This window comes from Haliotis asinina, chromosome 6 (assembly GCF_037392515.1).
Source record: "Haliotis asinina isolate JCU_RB_2024 chromosome 6, JCU_Hal_asi_v2, whole genome shotgun sequence".
Taxonomy (NCBI): Eukaryota; Metazoa; Mollusca; class Gastropoda; order Lepetellida; family Haliotidae; genus Haliotis; species Haliotis asinina.
The window spans coordinates 63,055,037-63,074,839 of record NC_090285.1 but is presented as its reverse complement, the minus strand read 5'-3'; the positions used below and the strand labels follow the sequence as shown (position 1 = coordinate 63,074,839).

At 40.9% G+C, this 19,803-nt stretch overlaps 2 protein-coding genes across 2 annotated transcripts; one reads left to right on the top strand and one right to left on the bottom strand.

Annotated features, from left to right (window-relative positions):
• Window positions 1-704: 704 nt before the first annotated feature.
• LOC137286132 (uncharacterized) lies at window positions 705-5,101 on the top strand. Its single transcript, XM_067817795.1, has 3 exons — window positions 705-887; window positions 1,732-2,031; window positions 3,942-5,101. Exons 1-3 carry the CDS (start codon window positions 755-757, stop codon window positions 4,904-4,906), a joined length of 1,398 nt encoding a protein of 465 aa, XP_067673896.1. The 5' UTR covers window positions 705-754; the 3' UTR covers window positions 4,907-5,101.
• Window positions 5,102-9,792: 4,691 nt separating this feature from the next.
• On the bottom strand, window positions 9,793-15,635 carry LOC137286601 (biliverdin reductase A-like). The gene is made up of 7 exons (XM_067818549.1): window positions 15,421-15,635; window positions 13,405-13,521; window positions 12,864-12,961; window positions 12,504-12,617; window positions 11,953-12,127; window positions 11,240-11,424; window positions 9,793-10,933 (listed from the first exon to the last, which is right to left on the bottom strand). The coding sequence occupies exons 1-7, from the start codon at window positions 15,549-15,551 to the stop codon at window positions 10,797-10,799; spliced, it is 957 nt and encodes a 318-aa protein (XP_067674650.1). The 5' UTR covers window positions 15,552-15,635; the 3' UTR covers window positions 9,793-10,796.
• Between the last annotated feature and the right edge of the window lie 4,168 nt (window positions 15,636-19,803).

The window sequence follows — 19,803 nt, the reverse complement described above, 5'->3', positions numbered from 1 at the left end:
AAATCCTACGAACCTGCATGATGTGAAGACAGGAGAAGGTCAAGCTTAGGAACATCGGGGGCTCATTTTAACTAATGTACACAGCAGGTTAGAGTCGAAAAAGTATGCTCTTCAATACATTAGATTACAAAAACTCCATTATTTATGCGTTTCAAGGGCAGCGTGTTCGAATGGATGTAGTGGTTTTGGTTTGCAACAAGATGAGCTGTGATGAGGTGAGGTGACTAACTCAAATAGCTGCTGATATGTGGCCGTCTACGACTACCCATGCAATAATAAACAAAATATGCAGCCTGTGTATAAGGGGCATTATCATTTTGGATCTGATCTGTGGAAGTTATGGTTTGGTTGATCATGAACTATACAGACCTCGTCTAGCTACCTCAATTTGTAAATTATTTTCGAAATATTTCTCGAAGTCAATAACATTTTCAAATATATATCCTTGGAAATATATTGGCCCACAGGGCTCTCTATGAAATAAAGCTTTAGGCCCGCCATGTTACTAGCAAGCAAAGGGCCGTCAGGCAGGCGCTATTTCACAGACTGGCACAGTACTTTGGGCACATAAGCCTTATACAGGTGATCATTTCACACAATATATACATCGTGAGACTTCTTCAAATGAACTCGTGATTTTTTTAATCTGAAGAATGTACATGAAGAATTAGGTGTAAACAATGCATTGTCCGTTTCAGCTACAGTATCTGCATGTTTCGGCCTGAGCAGATTCAGCGAACTGGGCACAACAGGGATGTGTGTGGCGCCGGTAGCTAAGATGACTTGGTCAAAAGCCAGCAAATACTGCCAGTCTCTCGGTGCTCGTATTGTCATTGTCGACACTCATCAGAAAGCGACAGCAATGAACGAGTACATACAGGCACAATGTAAGTGTCTCTTACGTACCATTTACTTACTATATACACCATTGTGTTTCGGTCTTGCATATCTCATAGCATATTTATAAAGTGCATTAGATAAAACTAACCCACTCCCGCCCATAGCCTAAAGCATACTGGATAAAGCACCCAAGCAGCTGTTACGTACCCCAGAGCACATAAAGCGGTGAGATAAAACGATCAACCCCATCCATGTTTTCCTCACGTGAAGCAAAGTGGCGAAGATTCCTTAATACACAGGGTTCCTCTACAGAATTATCTGTATCTACTTATACATTACTGTATTTCTGGGACTTGCAAATTATATAAATATATTTCAAAACCAACTTTTTGTCGATATTATGAGGGTAAATAACTTTTTGACCAGCTATATACTACAGTCATATACTATAGTAGCTCAGTTGTGACGCTGCTGCTATACTGCCAAGAACAACAGATGGTTGACTATGAAGCAGTGACACAATGGAAACTGAATATGTGGTAAATGGTACGTCTCATCCCCGTGCTCCAGGGATTACTTCATACGGCAGCGGCAGCGGCAGCAGTGCAGGCTCGTAGCAGTGGTGGTGTTGGTAGTAATAGCAGGGGCGGATCCATCGCCAGGGCAGATCCAGAATTTGGGAGAAGGTGGTGGACGGATGGGTGCACATCGGTTAGCGGGAAATGCTTCTCTGGATGCGCATCCCTACCGCCTCCTCCTCTTGATCCTGAAGTAGTAGTTTACTATTATATACACCAGTAGTAGTAGTAGTAGTAGTAGTCGTCGTCGTCGTCGTCGTCGTCGTCGTAGTAGTAGTAGTAGTAAACTGATACTGAGTGACAACTGTTGCAGTTCCCAGCACCAATTACGTGTGGATCGGTGGAGTAAGCTACTCTTCGCAATCAAGCTCCACCCACAGATTCCACAAGACATGGGTTTGGACAGACTGTCGCGCCATCAGTGGAACTTACGAGCCCTGGGCCCCCGGGGAACCTTCAGGCACAGTAGACAAGTGCGCCGTCATTCAACTTTGGGACTTCCGGTGGAATGACGGACCGTGTTCTTTCTCGTTAAATTCTGTCTGTGAGAAGGTCACCTCTCGCCCCTTGTACGAGATAATCGACAACACCGATGACACGTGCCCTTCCTCAGGTAACACATTGTCGATGGATTACATAACATTGTAGTCAACTCTAACACGTTCTTTTAGGAGATGTCTACTAATTTATGGATCGGATGGTTTCACTGCGAGATATGGCCGATATTCTTCGACTCATGCTATTAACCACTGATTAGCCTGGACGAGACTCGATGTCGGTTATACAATCATTGGAGGGGGCGTCAAACAATATATGCACAGACACAAACAATTAGTCAAGAGCCCGGATGGCAGTTGTTGTGCCACAGTTGTGTAATAGTCAGGTGGTAAAAGATCGAGGACTTAGTAGGGCTGTCTCCTATTCTCGCAGGTTTCCTATTCTCGCGGTAAACACATCTTCTCCCGAGGTCGCCGATGCGTGATACTTAGCGCTGACCAGTAACTAGGAAGTGGCCCAAGTCTGTGAATTATCAAAATTTTGCAGTGTAACGAACATTCGTGAGTTTTAACCAACTTGGAACAATCGTAACTTTCCGCCGCCCTTCCCCATATGATTCCCCTTCTTTACGCTCCTAATAACGTTACCTTCCCGTTATGCCGCGAGAATAGGAGACGCCTCAAAAACTCGGTGGCGGACGACCATGTTTTTCATCGAGCTCAAGTGGGATAATACACCTGATGGATCAAGCAGTTGATAGATGCACACGTTAGAGTGGGGATCTCTTCATTTAAAAACAACAAGCAACATACGAAAAGAACAGTTTATATTCTTTCTTCAGCTGATATTCGTAAGTACCGCGAGAATAGGAGAGGCCAGTATATTTGTATCACGTTCCCGAGATCGTGTTCATGTTTATCAACTACTTGAGACAAGATTTTATCTAATCTTGTATGTAAAAAACATTGTTGTTGTAGTTCAAGTTCGATTAATATATTGTTTCGTAAGTTTTAAGTTATGAGTCGCTCGAGAGATAGGTTCGGATTGTCCCGCGATCTCCAGGCGATTACGTCATCAAAGTACGTGCTATTGATTCATAGATTGTTTATACATTAAATTTGCGAAATTACAAAGTGATATTAAAAACTACTTACGCAGACGGGTTTCCGGAAGTGATATTAAGTGCAGTAAATCCGTTTTAAATAATATCACGGCTTTTTTGGATGTTAGATTGCATTCCTCTCGCTCTAACGTTCGGCGCTTTCTGCTTCATGGTCACCGGAAGTAGAATGACGTCACACATACACAGCATACTTTCGTTCTAAAGCAGAACGTTCTAAAGCAGAGACAACAGGCCAACGTAACTTGTATATTTTTCGGTTAGAGATAATTTGTTGCAAATTCTCCAGGTGCATAGGGATTTTTAGAGTTTTTAAGTTAGAATTTGCAATCATTACGGTGCTACAATCTGGGCAATGCCTTTGCGCACAAGAATTATTCTTGGAGAGTTAAAATATAGAAATTGCAGAAATAATATATTTTTCTGAATCGTCGTAACGGACAAGCCGTTAGACTAGCAAACTTTAAGTTTTTCTTGTAGTTTCTAATAGAATTGTAATATAGAAAGAACAAACAACAGAGAGTAAAGATTTTCATTGACTTTATTTATTTGTTAGAATTTTATTTTAATCCGTTTTGCATATATCTTGCAAACTGACGGTTGAGGCGGACCCAAACCGTTAACTATTATGACAGCAACGTTCCTCCACCCCAAACCCGTTACACGTTGCATCCCTTAATTGCAGTGTTCCGCAGATCGAAGTTAGAAAGTCCGACTGCATTATGATCGTTTGTTATCTACATGTCATGTGGCTTCCCCCTCCAAATAAATCATTATCTTGTAGCTGAAATCCCGGACAAAATAGGCAATTTTCCATTCACTAAGCTATATATATATATCCTCGAGACGATTGGCTCTATAAATGTCAGATGCGAACTGATTTATAAACATTAATTCACTTACAGATCAAACAACTACGACTATTAGCTCTACTACTACAACTACGACAACAACTACATCAAAAACCATTATCCCGCCTACCACTACTCCAACGACTACATCAACGATCACTACTCCGACTACTACATCATCAATCACTACTCCAGCAACTACTACATCAACGACCACAACTACAACGACTACTAATCCAACGACCGCTGCTTTAGCGACTACTACGCCAACCACTACATCAACGACCACAACTACAACGACTACTAATCCAACGACCGCTGCTTTAGCGACTACTACGCCAACCACTACATCAACGACCACAACTACAACGACTACTAATCCAAAGACCGCTGCTTTAGCGACTACTACGCCAACCACTACATCAACGACCACGGCTCCAACGATACCTACATCGTCAACTACTCGCGCTACCACAAGTGACTCCACCTCTGCCACCGCAGCCACAACGTCCACTACAACACAGATCTCCACGACTCAAATCACTTCTTCTACCCCAACTACTAATTCAACGACCAAGAGCGGTACAAAATCCATTCCAACCCATTCGACAACGGTTGAAACTATATCTGCCTCGACTTCTGGGTTGACTAAAACGACGCACAGATCCACTTCTGTTACAACCCCAAAACAGAAAACGTCGACGTCATCCTATCCCAATCCACCGCGTACCATACAAACATCCTGCACATGTTTCTGCAAGTCAAAAGACAGACTGGAAGTTATAACTGAAACAACTGTCAACGAAAAACAAGAACAGATAAAACGCCAACTCGTAGTTGACAAAACTAAACTTTCCCAGACCATTGCCAGATACACAAGTGTATCAGATCGCCGTCCATCTACTTCCGGCATAGGTGTCACGTGGCTTGCAATCATCTTAATCCCGTTCGGTCTCTTGTTAATCTCGGATATCGCAGTAGTATGCCAGCTATTTATGAACAAACATAAGACAGGCTGACTGCACCGGATGACGAGTATAGTTTTGGGTAGCTATACTTGTGATTGTAGGGCAAACCAAAATATTTCAGGGCGTATTTTCGTCTTTGATGCACAAAAAGTATTAGTAGTGTTTAGCTTGATATGTGACAAAATTGTCTATTTTTGATAATTATTAATGACTGGTGTTCACATTAAATATGTCCACATGTCTGCATTGGTAGTGTGGTTTAAAGTGTTTTAGAGTTGTTCAAGAATGATAATCCATCACGAACGTAATCCAGACTGCCTGTGAGACGCCACTGGAAAACAACGATAAGCTGGACCAGCGCAGACAACGCGTTTATGAGAAGTAGACGATGAATGTGCAATGTGGCAATGTGCAAATTGGTTTGTGAAAGGTAGAGCAGATATAGGCTATTGTACGTGCAGTGTGTGACGATGAAATTGATTCCTCGCGAGGCTGCACGCGCCCTGCTTATATGACCCTCATGTGGCCGGTGTAACAGGTCGGAAATACAGTTGATCATGGGGCCTCTTTGCTCACAATGGCAAGCGCCAGTGGGAGGCACTCATACATGCTAATACAGGTCACTTGTCAGGTCGGTGCTCAACTTATCCTTATTTGCCAGTAGAGGGTTGATAGTTATAGCATCCGTCATCCACACGAGTGTATTAAAAAGAGAAATATTTAATGGCTATACCCTGTCAAAACAAGAGCGACAACAGGGGGTTCGAGGCCTCTCAGAGAATGAAATTATGAACAAGCTACATGAAATCAGCTACCAATTTCATAAACTAATTTTGGAGCACATGACCCTTTCAAGACATCCGTAACTCATTAAGGCCGAGAGCCGCATATATGCGGCAAATTAATTAGCTTCTCACAGCGAGAGCCGCGTATTGGGGATAATAAAAAGCACCCCTTATTCAGCGAGAGCCGCATATTGGGGGTTATGAAAAGCACCCTCTCATTCAGCGAGAGCCGCGTATTGGGGGTTTTATATTTTAAATTCGTACTGTACCTATAATTTCAATCAATTTAGCAGCAATGATCAAAGATTATAGCCTTTCTTACGAGAGAGGTTACTTTCTGTGTTAATCAGAACTATTAATGTGTTTTGATAACAATTGCTTGCAATGTCGGGGGCTTATACAGGCAAATGAACACATGTCTGCGAGAAAAGGGATTATGAGATGTTGTTACAGGAGGTACGTGTTTGTTACTCATCACTGGGAGGGAATACTAAGATACTATGTTTCCACATTGAATTAACGGTGACAAGGTTACAAAACCTTCATCTAAATTAAATCATTCATTCGTTGTAATAGTTCATATAATGAATCGTAGACATAAATAGCAATACTGTATTACACTCATGTTCGTGTTGATTTGAAATAAACCAAGTTACTAATTTAGACCTAATTCATTTGCGACTATTGATTTTTAAAGTTGACAATAATACATAATCGAATATGAAGTGATAACTCTTGCATCTACTCATAATATACATATATAGTCAACATGAACCATTCAAAGGTAACTGGGGTATTTTGTTCAAGATGTTTCATGCTTATTTGAAACGTGATTTTTCAACGCAATTTACATAAACATTGTGTAAGAAACGTTTGTATTTGATCTCCGTGATTATCTTATCCAGTGTAATGATCACGCGTATCAGATCCATCGTCAATAAAAGGAGGATAATATATCAGTTACGGAATTGATGCGTATAATCATTCAATCAGACAACACTAAATGAGATATGTGAACACCTCTTTCAACCTCAAAATAACAGCCTCTGGCCGAATGCATGTCCATTTTGTCCCGTGACAAGTGTGAAACAAACTAATGCGCTGTTACAAACTAATGCGCAGTCACGCCCATTGTCAATCTTCTGAACCTCGTTTGCTTTCAAAACAAATATAAGTATGCCCATCTTCATAAATATTTGGGGAGATTCAACTTCAAGTGTATACATCACAATAAATCAGTATCGTGTTACTTTTTTAAATTCTATAATACATGTACTTGAATTATGATATTTATTCGTAACAATGTGCCGATTATATTGAAATGTTGAGCAAGCCATTATGTTTGATGTACAAGTAGTGTGCGCAAAACCATATGCAAATAAATACTATCTCTACTCAATGGTTGGATTGGGTTATCCGGGGTAAAAATAATCGGATTGTAGCACTTTGAGCGCTTCAAAGAAAAATAAACTCGTCAAAGTGCTTGTTAGTTCTACGTGTACATTTCAGGCATCCTTACGATTGTGTATGTTCACGATACACAAACATTTCATGATAGCTAGAGTTGATAAAGCCGAAATCTAGCATATCGATTGGTCAACGATCTAACCAATAGTCAATCTGTATCCAAGCTGTCTAGTGACCGAACGTACTCTTCAGAAATTTAGCCCACGCGCAATCACCTGTCATTTCCAATGTGACAGGTATCTCATGATACGATTGGTCACAGATAACAAATCAGGGAGTATATTGAACAGTTAAGATACAAAACGACCTATTCGGAAACTTTGATGACGCCCATCCCATGACCCTTTGTCTTATGTATGTGCAAGGAATAGCAGTGTACAATATGTATGCATGTATGTTCGTGCGATAACGTATATTTTCTGCGTTAAATCTAGATGAACCAAAACGACAAACTGTGAATCTGATATATGTAAGTCCCAGACTAGCTTATTAGTACTCTCCTTAAAATATTCAGTATACACTAGCAATGTATCAGCGAAAACGCTTCTTTCATAGATTATTATGCATGTGCGTAAATTCGTCTTTACTGCCATTGACATAGATGTTTTGAACAATTTAATCTCACACAATGATATGAGAGGGACATCATTTGGTTTAAGTATGTCTTACATACAAAGAATCCAAACATGTGTGAAGAAAGACACACTTACATTATCCCTTACTTTATGTGCTATTGAAAGTTTCTTGACACCTCTCTGTAATTATCACGTGTAGCAACTAATTCCGTTGATCCATCATCAGTAAAAGCAGGACAGCATATTAATGATGGTATTGATACACTTGTGTATCATCATTCAGACTACAGTAATAAGATTATTTAGCGCTACTTTTGGTCTTGAAACAACAGTATCCGGTAGAATTTATATGAGGTAAACATTGGTTAATTAGTTCTGAATACTCTTGTCATCAGATCGTCGGGCAGTTGGGTATCGTATTAGGTCTTGTTTGGAAGACACAGGCTGACCTTGTTGAGCAGACACTGATGACAAGGCCCTAACGGGTTCAAACAAAGAGAAATACACACTGGAACATGAACAGCAATTCAAAGCCGCTCACTACGTGCGAGTTGGAATTTCGACGCATATAGGAGTAATTAAGTAAATTCACAACATTGTACTCCGCATATTACACCCTTGTCGGGAATCGAACCAGACGTTTCGACATGACGAGCTAATGTTTTCGCTTAAAGACTATCCCATCACCCGTACTGTCGTAACTGGGATTTGGGTGTTAGTAAACCCTCTTACCAGTTACCTGTTACGACGACCGTTCTGCCTTATTGGGGGTGCTGCCAGTTCTGGTGGCATACTCGCTTGGTCTGTCCGGGGTGCCACATCTAGGAATAACTGGTCTGACGACCGGGACTCCTAACTAACACATAGCATTCATGTACTGGCACTCTGGCATACAATGAATAACTCAACACAAGTCTCTATACTCACATCGGTTTACTCGATCCCTCTTTTCATAACAATTGGTCTTGGCCTCGACAGGGTTGGGCAAGCTCTCGGGATGTGAACGTTCTGCTGTCTCTTCAACCCGCACCGCACCTCGCACCTTTTTAGAGCTGACGGTATCTTTTTAAGGTGTTCGAGCCTGCTCAACCCTTGTCACATGACCCTCTACAATCTCTCTGATTCGTTAGAAGTTACATCATTCCCTGGTCTCATGTCGTACCTCGTGATTGGAAATCTCCCTTAATTCTAATCAGTGACTCAGCTTTAATTGCTACTTGACGAATCTATTCTGTTCTGTTGTTTGACATTTATTCCCTTTTTCCATCCCTTAATATATTACCCAAATAGTAATAGCATTGGTGCTATGCCGAACTAACCGCAAATCTCAATGATAGATGTATAAATCGTTTCTTGTATACGATTGCAATTTTCACCTTCTAACAGTACTATGATCAACTTTGTAAAGCATTTTGTGTTTTGAGATGTGACGCGCAATGTTTGCGATTGTTGCTACGATGTTGAAATCGTCCACATTTGTGTGTGCCTGTGTGCCAAGTATCAGTTTAAATTGAACTTGTGGAGTAGCCAAGTGGCTAAAGTGTCGGCTTGTCACGCCGAAAACCTGGGCTCTATTCCCCACATGGGTACAATGTGTGAAGCACATTTCTGGTGTCCCCCACCATGTTGTTGCTGGAATATCGCTATAAGTGACTTAAAATGCAAATCAAATACGCTGTAAGGAGTTCAAATTCAATGTCCATGGGTAAAAATGTGTTTGTTTTCTTAGGAATATAATAAATATCACATAATTTGTAGGTATTTGACTAGTCTTTGATCCATCTCACTTATCTATTAAACATGAGAAATATGATATGAGCTATGCCTTCAGGGCTTCCACACAAATGTTAAAGGGCAACAATGTACAACAGTTGCTGATAGGATGACCAAATGTTTGATTACCCCCGATGAACTAGCCATCAGTCCATGCATTTCAAACAAGACGTTACTAACAAGAACGGCGTGTGAGGCTCGCTGACAACTGAAAAACGTTATGTCTGAGCTCCATACACCGATGCTCCCAATGCGAATCACTGGGTTGTCTGGCCGGAAGTATTTACAGACCGCCATCTGAATACTGAGGGCGAGAAAAAGATACTGTGTAAACCAGTTTACTTCCATAAGCATAATTTATTTGCTTCTTTTATAGAGTGAGGTAGAGTAAACCTTGTAATTAAAGGCAGTGTTCAGGGTTAGTACGACGTCCATGCATGCGGATCATTTGCATTCCGCGATGGGGGTTAGTTTTACGCCTCTTTTAGCAATATACAGCAATATCACGGCAGGGGCACCAAGAAATGGGCTTCGCACTTTGTACACATGCGAGGAATCGAACACGGGTCTTCGGCGTGACGCCCGAACGCTTTAACCACTAGGCTACCCCTGAATTTGCATTAAACCTATTTTATTAAAAGATAGCAGGATATCGTGGATTAGTCAATATAATTTGGGCTAGTCCCTATGTCGTAACTGACCGTGAAGATCAGGCGACTGCTTGTAACAAGCTAACGGGTGGTCAGACTCGCTGACTTGGTTCACACGTCATCGCTTCCCAGTTGCGTAGATCAATGCTCATGTTGTTGATCACTGGTTGGTGTGGTCCAGACTCGTCTATATACAGTCCGCCGCCATACAGCTGGAATAAAAACTAAACTCGCTCACCCACCACTATATTGTAATGTCCTTTTGCCATTCTCTCCATTTCTGCTGCCCCTCCTTGTGATACTGCTGGAATATTTCTAAAAGCAGTGAAAAATTAAAGCCACTCTTCATAGTCTAGTAGATGGAGTACCTGACAGAAAAGTGGTTCGATGCCGTCGTGCCGTTAAACCAGAACATGGTACTTGTTGTTACCCTGCCTGGCAGGATCAGAATTGAATGACGTGAACGAGTTAATTATGTTGTACCTAGGCACGGTGTCTCAGTGGGCATTCCTAGGCACATGAGTATGCATACAGTGTTTCATCATTTTTCAAGAAATAAACAAAACTTTCGTAATATTAAAATAATCTGTCAAGATGTATGGTTCAGTGATATGTCATTTTGATAGCAAGTGTATGTGCAGGTGCTTTTATTGATGCTTCAGTTCGATTCTGGGCAAAGTTTGTGTCGTCCTCAACATTTGTCAGCGATTAGAGAGTTGAGATCCGAGGCCACTTTCAGAGCTTCCACAGATAACTGACTTCCTTCTGACCTTGATCGTGGACCTTGAAGCTTCTCCAAGAATAATTCCAGATCTTGCATGAATAAACCTGCAATATAGAATTCCTCTATGCATCAGATAATGTTCCTAATTCAACAACACATGGATCCCCAAACTGAATCGTGACAATTATCAGTCACGGAAAATACCCAGTAACACCATCAGTCAGAAACTTCAACATATGTACATGCATATATATGATATACAGAGACACTGAGAGACTCAGAGACTGGTTTATTGATAAATTTAGCACAATTTTGCCGGTATTCAGACAGTAGTCCGGATTACGGAGGATGCCGGTTTTAAAAGACTTCGGATTTGACAGGTGCCACTGTATAAGCACACTCCAATGTACCTTTCTTTCTTTGATTCCCTGGTATAGGAGCTGTCGGGATGGATTCGCCACGTCCGGGGATTATGGACTCAGGAGGTTTGTCTCCCTCCGTATCAAACACACTGCCATCTTCGAACTCAAACCTGAGGGTTTTTACTCTGGGCACCTTTTCTTTGAATCGCTCCAATGTCAGTCGTATAACCGAGCTGTGGAACATGGACATTCACACACATAATGATAGAAAATACACATTGCATTTGTAAAATGAAGCATTTAAGAAATACATATAATTTTGTACACACTTAACCCTTAAACTGGTTCCCCCTTTTATTGTGCTGTGAAAGATGGGTGTTAAGTTTCAGGCTTAAAAGACGTCCATCGGATGAAACATCCTGAAGTGACGTCATGAGGAGATGCGGGCAGATATATTATGATGTGTTGCCAAGATTACGTTTCTGACTTTATTTACATATGTATTGAAGGGTTTATCAGCTTTCAAATTTCGCCATAAGAAGGAATGAGTGAGCGAAAATGGTTCATTCAACGGCAGCGTGGCGGTGGAGAACACCAGAAATGGGTTTCACGCATTGTACCCATGTGGGTATCGAACCCGGACTGTCACTATTCCACCCAACCACCCCACTCCTGGACGGAAGAGAGCAGTGTGTCATGACACAACAGAATCATCCATCCTCATAGTGGTTATGTAGTCATATATCCATCAAACTACCTACCCTGTGTGGGTCTCAAGTTCTCCACTGGCAATGAATCCTTTCTCCGTGGTCTCCATCTCGGCACGGGTGGCCTTGACTTCCCCAAACACCGCTATGACGGTCTGTATAATGGACACGTTAGTCAAGAAAGGGAGGCCAGACCTGCTGAAGTCTTCTATCCAGCCGTTGTAGTTACCTGCGACAGAGTGGGGGTGAGTGCTTAAGGTTGTTTTCACACCTGTCTTTGTGACGAAGCGAGCCTCATTTATTAAGGTTTATTATTAAACCTGTGCGCTTGAGCATGGTATCAATAAACCTGACTGAAGTAGAACCAGGGAAGGATTCTCACGATCATATGTTTATGGCATATCCAAGGGACGTAACTCTGCACATTGAATTTCAGTGTCTAAGATGACGGGATCACTTGTACTCACAAGGACACATGTCGTAAGTATATCTCTTCTGACAGTGTAGAAAAGAATGGCTACTGGACCCTCCGGTATTTGTCAGTAGATGTGGGCAACAAAAGTGTTGTTTTTCTTCAGGGTAGGAGCAATATCGAAAACACTTACCCCTTAGCGTTATCTCCCCTGACGTGAGCCTCGATGTGGTTGTAGCTACCTTCTCCTTCAGTCTCGCCTGTGCTTCTGTCAGGAGAGCAATGTTTTCCTCATGTAGCACCAACCCTGCCAATATTATAATGCCATATATGTGATTGGTCACCATATGCTATGTGTGTTGGCAAACTGATACTTGTGGACAGTGTATGTGATTTTAGACATGGTATTTGGTATTCCTGGACTGTGTCCATGGTTTAAAGCATAGTATTTTGGTATTTCTGAACAACGTATGTGTTTACAGACACGGTATTCTGTGAACAGCGCATCTGGAGGCATACCCTGTATTTGTTGTTCCTACTGGTCAATACCCACCCTTCTCAGCAGCTTGGGAGTACATGTCTCTGGCCTTCTGCGGACTCAAGGCAACTGGGTACTCCACCAATACATGCTTATTGTGATCCAGCGCCCTTCTGCAAGTCACAGTACAACAGTAAGAGTTTGAAACTATGATCCACTCTGGAGTGATGATATCTGTAGTAAAAGCATTACATCGAACAGCAGCGGGTGAAACCCTAAACTTACAGGTGAAACAGATGGATGTTTCAGATAAACAAACCAAAAACGGGTGTGAATGTTCGAAGTTCGAAGTTCCTGGTAGGTCTAATGAGTAAATTTGACATTTTATAAAACTATGTTTGATTCAAGTGCGGATTGGCAACGGTACAAGAACATATCCGAAAAGCATCATCATAACATGGTACAGACGTTGTCATCCATTTTGTGTGCACTATCTGTCATATTGCTTAGCAGCTTCTTAAATGACAGCCAAAACAGATCATGCTTTTCATTTTTGACTCAACATAAGATAGGTGTATCTAAAAGTATAGCTAAACCATATGAAAAACATTCTCACTGTACTATTTCTTCGTGTGATCCTGGTTCTGTACACACCATCACGCCATGTACATCCGGGGATTGTAGCGCTTCATCTTGATTCAGCTGCCGCACACCGTCAATTATAAGAGAGCGCCTGTTATAATACAAACAAGAAATAAAAATGCTCATATTTACTATGCACCAAATCAACAAACGCTGGGTTCTAATGACAGTATGTAATAAACCTGTTCAATTGATCAACATTCCTTGATTTGCAGTAGTTTAGTGATTAAAGCGTTGACTTGTCGAGGCAAAGATCCGGGTTCGATTCCCTACATGGGTAAAGCCCTTTTCTGGTATCCCCCGTTGGAATGTTCTTAAAAGCCGTGTAAAATAATACTCTGTGATTTACATCCTTCACCTATGCTGTGATACAAGGAGCTGGAAGACTGATGATAGTAACATCACCATTTCATCCCTTCGGGTATCCATTTACTGCTGGCGGAACAGCGGCGTACTTTAAACAATGCCATTTACCCAAGGTGCTGGATGTAAGCAGCTGACCCTCTCAGCAGTTGAGGCAAGTGAAACCTGAGGGCCACGTGCATAGCTACACTTCACAAAAACGCCATCATTTACATGTCATTCAGCAACAAAAGCCTGTCGTAAGAACTGACAAACGGGGTCAGGTCGTCATGCTCGCAGAATGTGCTTAACGCATGTCATCGTATCCCACACTGCGTAGATCGGTGCTCGTGATGCTTTTCAACGAACTGTCTAGTGCAGACTCGATTATTTATACAGTAACGCCATATAGCTGAAATACTAACGAGAGCGTCATTAAACAACAACCAAAAAGCCATAATTTAACTGAAGAAAAGAACATAAAGTCAATAAAGTCCTCCAAAGGTAAAAGTCCTGAACGTGAGTGATGTGCTACTGCGGCGATGGCAAGTTGTTTATTTGTAACGGCGAAGTTACAGTGATTCTGTAACTTTGATTGTTATCTGTTTAGTCACGTGATTCTTTCCGAATCCGTTTTTTCCCAAAATACTAGATCTATATGAATGTGGAATCCCACACACGAGGTATGTGTTAAATATATACTAAGCCACTCGTGCCAATGATTTTGTGTCCACATAACCGTAAATAAGTATGTGAACGATAGAGCTAGCGGTCAAACTGCGGTCAGCAAAAAGGCCAAACAAGGGTTCAATGAAACTGTTATTGTCAAATATTTAATTACAGGTACCAACACATTTGCTTATATATCCTGAAGCTGAGGCAAGTGATGTACACAAGAGACATACTAGGGAACAGTCGTATTTGCCATGCATCACTGAATACATATTTAATATGTACCAGCTTGTCTCGTGGAGCTCATTTATGGATGAGGCTGTCAGTGTATATTATACCGTCGAGATTAAATAACAGCCTTTAGCGTATACCACGTCCTCCTTTTGTCGCGTTTAGTCGTAAACATTCATCGCAACGTTAAGACTTGCACAAGTCTCTAAGGTAATATACATATTAATTTAACTGATAGTTTCTACAAAATACATATTACCCTCAACCAAAGCCAAAAGTCTTGTTCGCTTACCCGTTTCAAGGGAAGAATTACTATACATCCTTGAGCTTTTCCTTCAGTGCAGACTTGGAGTAAGGATAACTTTAACATTGCTGACTAATTAATTCTTAATTAATCAATCAGCAGCGCCCCTAAAATGTACCATATCTTCCCCAAGTGTGCTAGAGTGTTGCAAATCAGTCAAGACTGATTTCACAATCAATAATTGTTCAACTCTCATGCAATTGTTTTTAAAAGGTATGTGCAAACACCGTATCGTGTCTCGATCATATGTGTAAATGTCGCTTGCAACACGTTTCTTCATAAAGACATCGAAGAGGCTTCAAAAGACATGTAGATGTGCATCGTATCCTATATTTACGTGTATTTACTACATGTCCCAACATACTGAATATATAACCTGCACCTCCCATCCCGAGATGCGCAGTCAGCAGCGACTATTCACTCAGCGAGTCCACAGCTCACCTTGAAACAAACCCTGCTAGTTTGAGTCCTTTCCCTCCAGCCTCGGCCTCCTTCAAGTCTCGGATTCTCACCCTCCCAGCAATCCCAACACCGATGACCACAATATTAAACACTTTGGGCGTATCCGCCATGCTTCTGTCCACGGCGACCGGCACACATCAACCAGAACACGTGGTCGTGTTTTGAAAGTCTAGTCACGTGACTTACATAATGCCGGTGTAAATGTGGGTCATTGTGATGATTGTACGTGCGCTTTATACAACAACGTTGCCTATTTCGGTGGCGCTAGACTAACACTTACTAGTCTCTGAAATGAATATATTGTGCTGAAAAAGGTTCAAAGTGAAAGAAATTGAAATGATATGAAAAGAAGTCCCGAGACATTCTTCATTTTCAGAGACCCTGGAGCTGTGGAAACGTAGACTTGCCACATTTCCAGACTTGCGTGGGCTTTCTTGTTTATATTTGCATCAGGGTCTTGCATCACAGACTAGAGCGGAGCGTACCTATAGTTTGGTTTGATTCAAATGAGAACAATGAATGATTAAATAACTTAAAATACGGGTAAGTGCACAAAACATAAATAAGACACATAGTTCTGAAACCTCTGGACCCAATATATTCTGAAATCTGACGCTTTATGATCAATTACAGCAAAGGTTGTTTAAGAAACTATATTAAAGTTTACTTGACATTGTTTGTTCACCAATTTGTGGTTATGATTCTCAACTTCTTGGGGAGTATACATCTCCGGCAGCCTAAGGGCACAAGAAGAATGTTTAATCCACATTCCCTGCTTTGTTAAGGGAAACATTTGACTTCAGTCACAAGCAAACGCCCGATAATCTCACATCCGGCCCTTGACAGGGGAGATTAAAAAAACGAAACTGTGCAACTATGCATCGTGTTATTATTAGATTTATATAACGCTAGTCAAACACAGACCAAACACAACTAGTGTCACAAATACACGAATCTTCCTTCCATCTTCTATACAGTGTTCAATATAGTATTTCAATTCAATACATCTTCGTGAACAATCCGGCGAGCAAAACAGTCAGGAACCGACTACACAGCTACAATTTTCACATCCCCTAGGCCATCCCCTAAATTACCCAAGGAAACTGTAACAAACAACTCTATAAAACAAACACGCTGAAGTAATTTTACTTCATTTGTTTGTAACGCTTTCACAATGCGACGAGAGTGTCAGTAAAAGGGAGACAACTCGGTCCTGCAGTCTCGGCAGTTGTGGTTTTGAAGCACACTTTTAACGCATCTAGACTAACAACTAGCCCCAAAAATATTTTCAAAAAGTTCAAAATGTACAAATATATTATAATGAAATGGAGCCCTGAGAGTTTCTTCATTTTCAAAAGCTAAGGAAATCCAGACTTGCCACATTTTCTAGACTTGTGTGGGCTTTCTTGGATATATTTACGACAGACTATAACACATCTTTCAGTCTTGATCACGACAACGCCTCAAAGTACTGTTGTAAAATAGATTGGTTTTAAAGATCCCCCCGTGAAAATGTTTTCATAATCTCTAAGCCAAAGCCGGAAATACGTTTCAATACATAAAACATGTTGTAATTCTATTTCACGTTTATGAATATTTATGTAAAATCCAGCTGGGATAGAACTGACGTAATTAAGCACTTACGGGCATAGATTTTCGAAGTTCTCTTAGCGCTAAGAGAGCCGTGAGTTAATGTTAATGTATGGCACTTACGACTGTCTCAGCGATAAGATAGCTTCTAAAATTTAAACCCTGTACCTTATAGATGAGGTAACTAATAATTCCTAGTTATTAATAATTAAAAAGGCTAACGTTTACATGTACCTACTGTATTTTCGTATTGTATTTTGTCTTGTTTAGATTGAGTAAGTGAGTGAGATTGGTTTTACGCCGTATTTAACAATATTCTACCGGGACACCGGAAATTCACTTCACAAATTGTACCCGTTTAGGGAATCGAACCCAAGTCTACAGTTTGGCTAATGATATTAATGTACACACATTAACCATTAATCGTAACACTACCGCCCTCAAGCTTATATTGCTGACAATTTTTTTGCAAGAGCATAGTCAGTTACTGTTCCATCTTTAGGCAGGGGGAAGTGCAGTAGTCGTACATTCTGAAATATTGATTTAAAGTAGGTGGATTTCTTTGAAAACTAAAATACAAACAGCAGTATAGAGAAACATTCATGTAAAAAAACATAACAGTAAGCGGTCATCAATACCCACTTTGCCACTATATCTAATTCTGACGAAAACGTGTGTATATGTCTACTGCATGTGTATAAAAATTGATAAATACTAGCACGTTCAATCACCTTTCTCCTGAGTTCATAGTTCAAGAGGTTACGTGGTACGTGCTCATTCTACTGAAGGAGCTTCCTTGACTCCACACCTTTTTGCTTTCATTGTTCCGTCTATCCACACACCAGTGTTCATTACCTGTTAATTACAATTTGTTCCTTTGTTCGGAAGACTACAAACACTTTAAGTTACAATCGTACTTATTTCTTCCTCTTCCGTGTTTGTAAGAGAGCAGTGTGTTAGAAATCAACACGTCATGCACACACGCTCCCACAGCTCGAGGCTATGCTGTTGGATGGCGGTAGGTGAAATGAACATGTAATTCAATACACATCTTTGGAAACAGCAAATAATACACGCTGGGGTGTAACAGTCAACATGTTTTTTTTCTGCCTAATTGATTCCATGGGGCAGTTTTCTGCACTGACGCAATTCATAGTGTCCGCCCGATGAACACTTCATGATTGATTGCAAGGCTCGGCCAAGAGTGACGTAACTTAGCCCAAAGGTACAACACTGGACCTGGGAACGGTTTGGTTTAAACATAATGCATTAACAGGCCATCAACAACAACAAAAAACTACATATAAACATATTATTTTATTCATTTTATTTTTATACACAAAACAAACAGAACGTAGCAATTTATTGTGAAAGAAAACAGTTAAAGCCAATGAAACTGGTTGCTAAACTAGACAAGACAAGTAAGAAAGCAGGTTCCTTGCTGAGCTGAGCTGTGGAGTACAATATTTTAGGAATTTATCTATAACTACTATTTATATTTGCCAGTTTGTGAGTTCGTTCAGTTACAAACTTTGATGATAGAAGAGGGTTATTGATGAAAAGTAAATGAATAGAGTGGGATGGTTGAAATTGTGTTCAAGGGGTGTTTCAAGTTTCACCGCTGAATCCTTCCAATGCACGTGTGTCTTGACTACCTCCAATGTCATACCCCCGACTTAAATCATTTAACGCCCCTGTGAAGAGTATTAATTCCGGTTGTATCATTGTGTGAATAGGTGGTAAGCCAGACGCGAAGCATTTCTTATCCGACTGCATACAGGATTTGTTTCTGTGTGAAACATGTAGGTGGCTATGGTCTTAAAATGACGCGAGGTGGGTGTTGGTGCTCTTCATACAGCCGTGCATAAATTGAAACCCCATTTATTTTGGACACTACTGTTACTAGTTGGGCCTCCCAGAGAAACGAGGTGCGAGATAGGGGCCATATTGGCTCATCGCCAACGCCAAATTGTGATATAATGGAACGCGGAAATATTTACAAGAATACGGATAATTTCAAATTACCTGTAAAGCATTATTCGCTATGAAATATTCAAATACAGGACCTCAGGCTTGAAAGTAAAGATTTCTTAATATACTGGTAAAGGTACATTTTTCGAGTTTCAGAATGAGATATATCCCCCCAGAATTCAAGTATTTCATATAAGTTTATCTCAAAGCCTAAAATCTAGGACTCTTATCAAATCCCTCCCGATAACAGAGCGTGAGTAGCTCTGGAATAGCGAGCAGTAAGAGCAGCATCACTACCTATGGAAGGCCTCCCCTCTCCTGTGAAACAAGGCTTTATAGCATTTATTAGGCAGCAGTATTTGCCAAAGCGCTGTGCAGAGTAGCGTCCCCTGGGCAAGCCAGGATCCTATGATTTTGGCTCTCATAAATATTATGTGTGTGGGTGTTATTAAAGTTGTAAAGGTCGGAGACATGCATTACTCCGGGCTGTCCTCCCACATGAAGCTGGTACACCGTGTTATAACTAGGATATTGTTAAATGTGTCAATGCTATCTAACTTCGTTATGTTAGCCAGTTTATGTGCAGTTCTTTTTGTGCTGTGTCAGCCATTCAGATATCTAACTTATCTGCACTCAGTTGTATACTGGGATATGGTAGATTCCTTCCTTCCTTCATTCAGTCAGTCAGTAAGCCATCCAGTCATTCATTCATTCAACTTCACTTCCGGTGAGTAGATGCACATAGCCGGTTGTAGACGAATATCCATTCAAGTCTCAACAATACCTAGCAGGGACGACGAT

Coding starts and splice junctions, on each gene's coding strand:
- LOC137286132 (XM_067817795.1), top strand. CDS start 755: ATGTGTGTGGCGCCGGTAGCTAAGATGACTTGGTCAAAAGCCAGCAAA. Junction 888..1,731: donor CGAGTACATACAGGCACAAT/GTAAGTGTCTCT, acceptor CAACTGTTGCAG/TTCCCAGCACCAATTACGTG. Junction 2,032..3,941: donor TGACACGTGCCCTTCCTCAG/GTAACACATTGT, acceptor ATTCACTTACAG/ATCAAACAACTACGACTATT.
- LOC137286601 (XM_067818549.1), bottom strand. CDS start 15,551: ATGGCGGATACGCCCAAAGTGTTTAATATTGTGGTCATCGGTGTTGGG. Junction 12,962..13,404: donor TCACACGAAGAAATAGTACA/GTGAGAATGTTT, acceptor TGTGACTTGCAG/AAGGGCGCTGGATCACAATA. Junction 11,425..11,952: donor GAACTTGAGACCCACACAGG/GTAGGTAGTTTG, acceptor CATGTTCCACAG/CTCGGTTATACGACTGACAT.